The sequence below is a fragment of the Poecilia reticulata genome, linkage group LG9 (assembly GCF_000633615.1).
Source record: "Poecilia reticulata strain Guanapo linkage group LG9, Guppy_female_1.0+MT, whole genome shotgun sequence".
Classification (NCBI taxonomy): Eukaryota; Metazoa; Chordata; class Actinopteri; order Cyprinodontiformes; family Poeciliidae; genus Poecilia; species Poecilia reticulata.
Window position 1 is genome coordinate 13,347,208 of NC_024339.1, and position 12,025 is coordinate 13,359,232.

The window sequence follows — 12,025 nt, forward strand, 5'->3', positions numbered from 1 at the left end:
AGCTGAATGAAGACCTTTTGCTTTCCACTCACTTTTACTTCCACTAATGGAAACGACTGCTCCACCTACTTTTGAATCACATGCTTGTTATTATATCTTAAAAATAACTGTAACTGGCCATTAAAAGGTTAAAATTCATGAATATTTATTGTGCATGGTAAGGACTTAATTCAATTATGGCAGTCTTGTACAACATTTTTGAAAGATCCTGTGTATTGATCCATAATATTACTATGGTACTCTTTTAAATGACTTAATAGACAGATGGAGTACAAAATGTCATGACTATAGTTAGAATAGGTGACTATGTTTAAACATAGATGAAACAGAATCTGAAAATACAAAACTGACTCAACTTGTGTTTTTTAGCAAATACATCAAATACAAATATTCAGAACAGGCACTCCAAACACATACTGTAACACCACCTATGAATATGTTGGAAATTGTTGATTACAGTCTTGTTATTGATGTGCAACAAATATAAAATAAGATTTGCCTCATTCTATTGATTTACAAAATACCCTTTACTTGTATTAACTCCGAGGGAGATGTCTGGGAATATTATGCCCAATAAATGCAAACCTGCTGTCAGCAGCTGTCTTGCTTTGCTTCGCATGAAAACAAGAAACCGCTGACGACGTGCGCACTAAGAAGTTGGAGTCCAGGAATTCTCAGTAAGCTAAAAAGCCTCTCTGCTCAAGCAAAGAAGCAGGTAAAGTTGGAGCAAAGACAGAAATGTGACGGTGTGTAAGAGATCACGGACCCAATAGGAACATGCAGCATTTCAGATAGAACAATTTAGAAAATTTCAGAACAATTTCATGAACTACAACTTTATTATATATTTTGGTCTAATCCAAAATATTTCAAAATAAAATATATAAAGGTAAAAAGGTTGTAAGTTGGCATCCTAAACTGGCTGTTGAGGGTGTTTTTTTTCTTTTTTGTGAATTCAGCCAAAGAGCAGCATTTATGTCTGTGTGGTTCTACTTGTGCATGTTTTTTTTTTTTTTCTGGGAACACGAGAGAGATTATATGTCAGCTAAAATAGGAAAATCCTTCCACAAAAGTTTCATTCTTGCAGAGAGTATGTATTTCCAGCACAACCTCATGTTGATGATCTGCCTGTCTATGGAGGCATGAAAGACACATGTACTCCGGTATTAACTAGTTCTTTCAAAGAACTGGCTTATTGATCACAACCTGAGTCACCTCATTGTGTCAGTGTAGCTGTTGGTATTTCATTCTTCCTCTCTTTAATCTGACTTTTTGAGCCAAATCCCAGCACAGCGAGACGGTTTAAATGCACAAATCATATTATTTATCTCAGTGTCCCTAAAAGCAGATACCCTAATTTCACCAAATTAATTTGTTTTAAATAAAATGCTTTACAGAGGAAGCTGTGTGTGTTAATACTTCATAATCCCAATCAACTGATTGGCTCCAGCAGAGCTGAAAAACAGAAATCAAACACAAATTGGAGAGACCGCAGCTTTATATCTTTTATGACGAGACATAATTTCATGTATGACAATTTCCACTGTGAATAATTCCAGACAAAGTGTATCTTCATCTCTTCAGCCCAAGATGTAACAGTTACAAAGTGGGATTTTCAAATAAGAGTCAAGACCATGGATGTACAAGGCAGCTGAATACTTTCTCCTCTTTATGCTTTGTATATCCAACACTAAGATGAGCACAGGAAGTGCACTGCTGAATACTTTGTAGGGAACATAGAGAAGCTGTTTCTGTCATCTTAAAAATGTTTTCTCAGTGAAAAATAACAATCGCCTATTTTTCAGTTTTATCTTTTGCAAAAAGGAGATTTTCAGTCTCAACTGAGTCAGTTGAAATTTGACACAAACTTCAGTCGTGACTTTACAGACTTTAACTTTTCTCTACATAGTTAAATAAACATATTTTAAAGAAAAGCAAGTTTCTTCCTAGTTTACTGTAATTTTTGAAAATGTTGAAAATTACCACAATCTCTGGAGACACTTGCAACATAAATCACTGGGCCTGAAGTAGATATTTTCAGTAAAATAGATGTTATTATTTTAAATAATTTGCCAGGTATCTCTTACATTATTCAAAATTTATAAAACTCTCAAAAAGAAGCAAAAGCAGTCACTGGTAATTATTAAGATGCATCTGACAGAATCAGAAAGACTCCCTCTGTAGGTTTTAGGGGTTTTGGTGGCTCTTGCTTCAAAACAAAAGCAACAGTGAAATAAATAAGATTACAAATGTACAAATATGTGCTGTAATTTCATGTTTAACAATTTGTATTTTTTTTAAATATACAGGTGTGAAATATAGTGCAGAATAAACGCTACCTAAACTTATTAGTAGTTTTTGCATTCAATTTGCACAGTCCAGTGCTTTCACTTTCTTTCTGTTAATCATAGCTAACCTACCTAACAAACTTTTTATTAGTCAGCTTCTCTGCTAAGGGAGACATTGTCTTCTTAAGAGATATGTCACCTCATTCTCCCGTCATTTTACTGAACCATCCACGTTTATTTCTGATGGGAAGTAAACAAAGGTGCTCCTTAAAAGGCACCAGGTCCATTATTGACTGTCATTGAAACTGGAATTACAAGCACCACTTCAAGCCAAAGTTTTGAAATCAGGGAACATTTCTCCAGTTGCATTCAGAAGTAAGCAAGACTTTCTGAATGAGGAAAACTCCTTATTGCACTTCGATCCAGCAGTGGTTCAGCTTCAACAAACGTGAGTCCAGCTCAGATACGACACTCGGATGAGAATGTTTTTAAATGATTTAGTTAAAGGGTAAAGCTGAGGTAATTCTTTTCCTCAGCTTCCTTGCTGACAATCATCTACAAAAGGAGCAGATATGACAATTCCCACCCACTTTCGAGGCGGAACTCTGTTCAAATCAAAAACAATCTCAAAGGGGTACAATAGGACCCTGCAGTGCAAAAAGGCCTCCAGTTTATATGAAATTTAACAATCACAGATTTTTACAGAAGAGAAAATCTGTTGTCACATGGTAAATGGTAATTAATTTTACTCTGAATAAAGCTTTTAAACGTCAAAAAAATGTCAAACTAACAGAACATTTGAAACTTAGACAAAAACAAAAGTGCGTTTTAAAAAAAAAATTAAAAACAACTTCAGTTTAAATCCTGTGATTACACCTTTAGGCTTGTTACATTTTTTTTCTTAATTTTTTAAAAATAAAGTCTCTACATAATGCAGGGCTGAAAGTAATGACAGAATCATATATCACATTATTGACACATCTTATTGATAAGTTTAATCCGGTTGTGTTAATATCAGGCGGTATTTAATTGTACTGTTTTTTCATTACCAGGTGTTTTCCTGAAGACAAACAAAAATAACCACTTACTGACGCATCACATCCAAACAATCCACTTACAAACAGAAAGCAGATATTACATTCTCAGCGAATGACTTCCTTCCATTTTCACCAAGCTGTTATTGATTGTTCCTTAAATGCTAGTACTACTGTCGGCTTGTACCAGGAAATTGGCATCATATTGAAACTGTCACAGCAAGGGTGTGTTTCATTTTAGGCCCAGAGGGCATACGGAGTGATGCACAGGAGGAATCAATTTTCAGCTGCAGGTATTGACTGGTTTCTGTGAAAGTGTTAAAGGTATTTCTGCCTCATCAATTAGTAAAGTAGATTGTAGTTAGCCTGCTTGGCAGAGCGGCTTAGGTATAAAGCTTTTTTCTTATATCAGGGATACTTCCGAGAGATGGTGAACAATATTCAGTTATAGTTGTTAAGACAAAAAATCTAGATCAAAGAAATTGTAAAATTCTAAAGACTTTAAGCTGGTTGAGTACCAAAGATTTTCAAGTCACTTTTTCAAGTCTAAAGTCTTTTGTCCCAAATCAAAGTAACATACATGTCATGCAAAAGGTTCTTAATAGAAATGAGCATCTATTTAGTTAATTATGAGGCAATTTTCTTTTTGCTCAGAAAATCCTGTTTAACACAGAAAGACTGGTATTGTTTTTACTTCTACCAGCAGATGCCAAACCATTGTATTACCTATTGCACAATTTTAAGCTGACATTTGAAACTCAAAAAACACAACATTTGACAGTTGACTTGTACTCTCCTCCACCAAACTTTTTAGGTTGACTGCCAATCTGCTACATGTTGTTTTTGTGTATGGTTCTGGTCTGCTCTGCATCCCCAGAACCAGAACCAAACGAGGAGAAGCAGCATTCAGTTTCTATGTACCACAGATTTGGAACAAACTTCCAGAAAATTGTAAAACAGCTGAAACACTGGGTGCCTTTAAAGCTCAACTTAAAACCCACCTGTTTAGAGTTGCTTATGGCTGAATTAGAATTAGAGTGTGGTGTCACTCTAATTCTAGAGTGACACCACCATCCAGGCCCCGTCACTCTGTTAGGTGACGGGGCCTGGATAATACTCGTGTTAAACGGACGGTGACGACAGGCGACAACAGGCGCTTAAATTCCGTAACAAAAGTATGTTTTTATCTTTTTTTAATCTTTTTCTTTTTTTCTTGTATCTTTCTCTTTCTTATTGTTTATTCAATGTCACATGCTGTTTTTATTTTTTCTTTAATTATGTAAAGCACCTTGAAATGCCTTGCTACTGAAATATGCTATACAAATAAAATTTGATTGATTGATTGATTGATTGATTGATTGATTGATTGATTGATTAATATAAAACAGAAAGTTGGCACTTTAGAAAGTCATGGGGTGGAAACTAAAGGGATGCTGCTGATTACTCTTAATAAGGCAATGCTTTTGTAAGAGTACATTTGTCATGCTATGAGAATAGAGCAGCAGGTATGTTAGACAGGCTAGCTAATCCAGACAAGAGCTACACTAGCTAACCAGCTAATATAAGCTTTTATAGTTATCTTATAATGTGGAGTACAGTATTTTGTCTAGTATGCATGCTTACTTTAAAAATGGCCTTTTTACTCAGACGGAGTTTATTATATTTTTTTACCATAGTCTTTCACAACTGTGAACATCTGTTCTTTTAAGCTGACTTTAAATGCATCGCTACTTGTTCCTGAAGTCAAACTGAATTTGTGATTTTCCTAAATAAATAGTGGAAAAAAAAAATTAAATAGATAACAGTCACTGGTCCAGCAGTTTTGATGGTCTTAAGAAATAGTTTCTTTACAAAATTAAAGTGTTGAGGTGTGAAAAGTGTATTCATCTGACTTCCCATCCCTCCTGAAAATGTCCTGTGGACAATCTTGTTTATTTTTACCAAAGGTTACAGCGAGTGACACTGACATTGTGTACCGGCAGGTTAATGAGAAGTGAAGAAGCAAAAGAAAAGGCATGGGTAGGACAACAATTTAGAAGAGCCAGTGAGGACTGACCTTCTTCCAGTAGGGCCAGTAAAGCATTAGACCTGAACAATGTTTTGTGTGAGCCCACTTATTCTTGAAAACATGACAGTGACAACCAAGAGTTTCACCCTTAACGTGTGCTTTAAAATAGTGTTCACTAAAAACAAACTGAATTGTGTTGTTAAATGTTAAAAGGAAGTCATATTATGGAAAGTCAGCTTTGCTTCTCATTCAGTTTGTGCCTCAGAGGACGTAGCTGAATATTACAGATCTATGAGTAAACCGTGAACACGTACCTTAACCACATCCACATCTGTGGAGGCGCAGGTGATCGACTCGTCCACCTCCCTCACCTGCCCATCTGTCTCCACTGTCACCACTTTAATGGGCACTGCTACACGTCTGCCTGTAAGAATGGCCGTGTTCACCACCTCTGTGTCCTACAGCAGGAGAAAAGATGGACACGATCTTACCACAATATGTAATCAAGGAGTCATTTCTACCTCATCTTACCATCATACACTGAATTGTTGTTTATTGTAGTTGTAAATTACTGAAACCAAATAGTATCCCCAAAACGATTTTGTCAAACTATAGTTTCCACAAACGTGAAGCCTAATTGTATGTTTAACTTTCTTTTGTGCCAAACTGCATGACACGTCTCCAAAAACTGCAATCTATTTCCAGTTAAAATTCAGCGTCAAGTGGGTGGGCAGCAAGGCATGATTGATGAGGATGACAAATCCAGAAGAGGAGACATGAATGAACAAGTGACATGGTGCAGGGGAGAGGTTTAAAGGAAGAGAAAATCTGAGGGAGGGGGGAAAGAAGTGATTATAAACCTCACAATTATTGTAATCAGCATGATTACATTTGATTAGATCCTTACAACGAAAATAGCACAAACAAACGGGTGCATACATGCAACTCAGAACACCGTGTGCCAGTGTCAATCTTGATTATTTGGCATTGCATCTCCAAGGGGGCCTTCATCCCCGCCAACACAAACGCCAGCCTGATTACGGGGTATTTTGCTTGTCCTGTTCCTCTGGATGGTATACATAAATCAATGTGTGTGCGTTTGCAAGTGTGCATCACATTTTACATCAGAGGCATAAGAAACATAAAATGACAGAGAAAGGTGCTATTAAGAACGGGAAATTATAGAGATACAAAAATACCACATCGATTGCGAGAGCAAAAAAAAAAAAAAAAAGGAAATTAATTGGTTCATTGTTAACAATTTGAGCAGGAAGATGTGCTGACTCATCAGAATCAATGCCTCCCGATACTGTTATTGATACCGTCACAATAATACGTCATGAAGTCCAGAGTCTCATCTTTCTTCTTTTCTTTCTTTCAGGAACATTCTACTAAATCACATGGACAGATTTAATTTTGTTTGATGGAAAAACGTTTTGACGACAGATTTGAAATGAATCAAATGTCCTAAGTTTATTCCAAAAATAATAGTTTAAATGGCCATATGTAACAGTCTGCTTTGCAGGAACTAGATGATCCACCAGAGACTTTTGCTTCTGCATTCATCAGCTGCTGTATTCATCTCTCTCTGCTAGTACAGAGTGGAATCATCCTCCCAGATTTTGGTCCACATTGACATAATAGTGTCGTACATCTAGGATACAAATGTCCTGCTCCTCCAAATTGCAAATCTGATTGGAACTTGTTGACATGATCCATGGAAGTAGCCATCAGAAGGGAACACTGTGGTCATAAGGGGATGAACATGATAAATGATCTGAATTTATGTAGCGCTTTTTGTGCCATAGTGACCATTCAAAGTGCTTTACATTAGAGCCACATTTATCTAGTCACTCTCACAATTTTTTATGCCAATACGCAGATCAGTAGGCAACTTGGGGTTAAGTGCCTTGCCCAGGGGCACATCGACATGTGACGGGAGGAAGCTGGAATCGACCTACAACTTTCTGACTCACTCGCTACCCTACCTACTGAGCAGCGGTCATCCCATGATCAACTGCAAAATGTTGCTATGTGCAGAAAAAACTGTTCTTCACATTCTGCCAGTGACATGCGGTTATAATGGGAGCAAAGACACAGAGGCGCTGTCTCGGGGCACAGCAAAAAAATATATAAAAAACAAAAACACGACAAAGTCAGCAGTGAATACACACTCTCCCTTGACACACACACAAAAGTTTAAGCACATGTGACCAGTAACAACCTGTCTAATGCCCGATCCTTCTCTGCCACACACGCGACTCTGTGACCTTTTCATAATGAGATCTCTCGCTCGTTCTCTCTCAAACAGACATGCACACACACTTTCTTTATCAGTAATTCTTAGTTTTCTCTCCGCTTCATACACTCTGCTCAGTCTTGCTTGAAATCAAAATTAAAGTGCTGTCCAAACATGGGTACAGTTATAGGTTGCTGTTGAGAAAGAGGTGAGAAGGAGGAGCGGAAGAAAGATTAAAGATGGAGCAGAGCTGAGGAGGACAAAAGACCCAGGAAATACAGACACAGAGAAGAAATAATTACATCATTGTGAAGATTTTTATCCAATTCAAGTTGAAATGAGCAGGAGAGATAACTAAACAGGCATGTCCACATTTATTTTTAAGTACTTAATTGTTTCCATTTTTAAGCACGCGTGTTAAAACATCAGCAAAAAAAGATCAGCGTACGTTTTCAAATTTTCTTGCTTTACTTTTACTGTCAATGAAAGAGAAATAAATTTTGCTCCTTGTAGAGGATAGGTTGTCTCAGCTGGATGCTTTAAACTTTCCTAAACAGTTTAAACAAATACATAAGAGTAGAAGTTTTCTCACTTGTTGCAGTCATTTCCATAATGATCTGCTTTGGAAGGAATATTTCCTTGTAGTGATTTTCTAACAGTAATATTTACACTTTAGCACTTTAATCAACTGAAAAACAATAAAATAATTTAAAAATGCTAAAGTTGCATTTACTTTATTTTATTTTTTTTAGGAATTGTTATAGACAGTTTAATAACTGTGAAACAGAAACTCTCGTCAAACTAAACAAAACTTTTCATATTTTGGAGATATAGGTGTGTCTGGAAGCAGTCTGACCTCTGGTGACCTGAGCACCCTGCCTCTCACCAAGTAATTACTGGAGATGGACACCAGCTCTCCTGCCACCCTGCAATGGTAAACAGGTGAAGACGGTGGAGGGACGGCATTTTAAACACCACCGACAAGGAAAATCAAAATTCTGTCTTGGGTTTCAAGGATAATTTATATATTTTGTTTGTGTCATGAAACAAAATGTTAAGCAAAATGTGACATTAGCAGCGCCATGCTACTCCATAGAAAATGTGGTTATGAATTTTACACTGAAATATTTGCAGTGGACTTGTTAAGTTTGATGCAAACCACTAAGCTTGGACAATAAAGGTTTTAAAAAATTGAAGAAAAAACAAAGAAAAATAATATTCTACATCCTCAACAGAAAGGTAAACATGTAATCAAACAGTACTCTTATTTTATTCATTTATTTATAAATTCATAGTTTTTTATTATAAACACAATTTCTGACGAATCGTATTGGAAAGGTATTTTTACAGATTTTTTTGGCTCCAGTGGCCTTTATTTGATAGTTTATTGACAGGAAAGTGGGTAATGAGAGACATGCAGCAAAGGGGAAGACATGCAGCAAAGGTCGCCAAGGCCGGGAATCGAACCTGCAACAGCTGCGTCGAGGACTAAGGCCTCCATATGTGGGTTGTGCTTAACCCCTGCGCCACCACAGCACACCCTGGAAAAGTATTTTTATGCAAAAAAGATAAAATAACTTCTTTGCAACTTTATCTTGAAATTGAAAATTTCATTTATTGAGCAGATACGCCGATGTGCTCAACCAAGAGTCTGAGTTTTTGACCAAATGTAAATAGAAGACATAACTGAAATTAACATTTGACTTTACTTAGTAATTATGAAAATTACAGCATGTAGACATGCTGTTGCACACTCACTCTGGCTAATGGTGGTGACAGCCAGACATTAACCTCTGACAGCTGCCTCATTTGAATTTCCCCCAATCTTTGAGCATGGGGTTGAAAAAAACCTACACTATAAGACATTTTAAGTTCCTTATTAACCCCGAATGATCACTGACCTAACCCTAACCCTAACCCCTAACCCCATATATATATATATATATATATATATATATTTCTTTCTGTATAAAGAAATGCATTTTTGTCTGAGTTTATGCTTTTTCTGAACACCTGTGCAGAAAAAGGGTGCAACATCCGGGAAATTTTACAAAACTGATGATACCAGAGGGAAGCACACAAATGTTTGTGTGTGTGTGTGTGTGTGTGTGTGTGCGTGGGTGCGTGCGTGTGCATGCGTGTGTGTGTGTGCGCATTAAAAATGAATTGACAAAAATGTGTGTGATACAGGAAAAGTCTAGAAGACGTTCTGCCCTGTGGTGTTTACTCATGCGTGTTTATGCTGTATAAGGTGTGTGTGCAACTCAAAGTGAAGCAACTAGAGCGAGACCACCTATCACATGCATACACGCACACACATCAAAGGGTCGACACTGTGAAAAAAATGTAGCCTTTTGCTTTTCTGCAAAATTAGATTTCATGTTAGCACAGGAGCATGTAAGCACTTTTCTTTCTTTTCCTTTTTATTTTTCCATTAGGCTATCAGCAAATTTCTCCTTTCTCTTTCTCTTTTGAACTCTTGCACAGACACACACATTCAGAGATATTTTTTTCAGTCAAAATGGCAGTAGTGACATCAACTCTGTGGTTTTGTTTCTTGTAAAGGCACAGAGACATTAAGACGCTTTCTCTCTTTCTCCCTCGCCCTCAATCTCTCACACACATACACACACACACGCACACAGGGATGTGTATCTGCCTTATCTACTTTTCTGTTCATTCCTTAAACTGTCAGGTTTCTCATTTGGAGGAAATTGCTTGGAACATATACAACTCAGAATCTTCCTTTGTTCACACTGTGACCTTTTCACTACAGTCTAATAAGCCAAACAATGGGACACTGGCCACACAAAGTCTGCTGCTACCTCTAGCTGCTGTATAACGCAAGTAAAATAAAGTGATTTGGAAAGAAAGGAAAACAAGACCAATTATTTCCCAACAGAGAAGCAAAGACTGTTTTCCAGAGAATTTGCAATACCTGTCATCCGGAAATGAACAGTTTCTGCAACACAAATTTATGGAAGCCATAGTCTTAAGTATATTGCATTTAGAATATGCACAGTTTCTTTCATGTTATAATAAAGCACTTTATTGTATTTTATAATGCAACGGACTAATACAAAGTTGTGCATAACTCTGAAGTGAAAGTGAAAGATTGTTTTCAAAAATCTTTCATTGATAAACGTCTGAAATGTTTGCATTTGCTTTCAGCTCACCTAAACATAAAGCAGTATCTCTTATAAAACACGATCCTAAGTTTTGAATGATTAGTCCATCTAAACCCAATTGCAAAATATGATTTTTAACATAGACTGTTAACATTAATAGGAGAAGCAGTAGAGTGTGGTTACTCATGGTGACTCTAGAAGAGTTGCAGAAATTCAAGGCTCAGGTGGGAAAATCTGTTCATAGAACTATTATTTATTATTCACTCCAGAAATCTGACCTGTATGGAAGGCTAAGGAAAAAAAAGCCATTTCCAAATTAAAACATTAGGAAGTCCCGTTTCTGGTTTGCTACAGGTCATGTAGGGAATTATTAAATATGAAGTTGTAGCTCTAATCGGTTAAACACTGCATATCCCCAGAACACAACATCTCCATGGTAACACATGGTGGCGGGAGTATCATGCTGTGGGTATGTGTTTCTTTAGCTTAGACTGGGTAAATAGAGTTGATTGGAAGAAGGATGGAGCTAAATTCAGGGTAAATCTCACAGAAAATCTGGAGCAGTGGTTTACTTTTAAGCATCTCTAAAACCGACAAAAAATATGAAGGTTTTAGATCAAAGCTTAATCCTGCATTAGAATGGTCCAGTCAAAGCACAGACAGATATCTGATCATTAATCTGAGGTAAAACCAATGTCTATACATACTAGCAATGTATTCTGGCTAAAACTAAGATGTTCTGTAAACGACAATGAGGGAAAATATAATAGGCCAAGCATAAAACCACGGTAAACAACAAAATATGAGAAATATGAAGACGTTGAGATTTGTCACTGCATATGACAGACTATGCAGCCCTAAATGCAGCAACAAGCTAATGCATGTTGATGTGTTTCCCCACAGTAAGAGGACTCTGCTTCAAGTTAAAACCATCATTTAATTAGCCTTTGTAACACAAGTACTATACATACCTTGTAAAAACTAGAACAGCAAACGGCTGAAAAAAAAAGCATTAAACTCACTTCATCTATTGATAGACGCAGCAATTAAGTAATTAGGCAAACTGCTAATGGAGAAATTGACTCTTTTACCACTTTTAGCAGGAAATTAACAAATTGCCTGCAGGAAGAGAAGAGTGATTTGATCCAGACTCAACCTTTGATTCATTATGTAATAATTGTTTAGAAAACATTTCTCTTTAGTGAATGTTTGTCTTATTGAATGGCAGCAATCATCCCATCATTTAGTGTGGAAGTTTAACTTATTTTAAAACTGAAATATGATAGAGAGCACCACACTCATTATATATTATACTTTCTCCTGCTTAA

General features: G+C 36.6%; 1 protein-coding gene across 1 annotated transcript in view; it reads right to left on the reverse strand.

Moving 5' to 3' along the window:
- Window positions 1-12,025, reverse strand: part of LOC103469947 (transmembrane protein 132B) — a 243,143-nt gene that overhangs the window by 29,885 nt on the left and 201,233 nt on the right. The window contains exon 8 of the mRNA XM_008418032.2: window positions 5,645-5,788. Within this exon, the coding sequence (XP_008416254.1) occupies window positions 5,645-5,788 (144 nt within the window). The remainder of the gene's footprint in view (window positions 1-5,644; window positions 5,789-12,025) is intronic.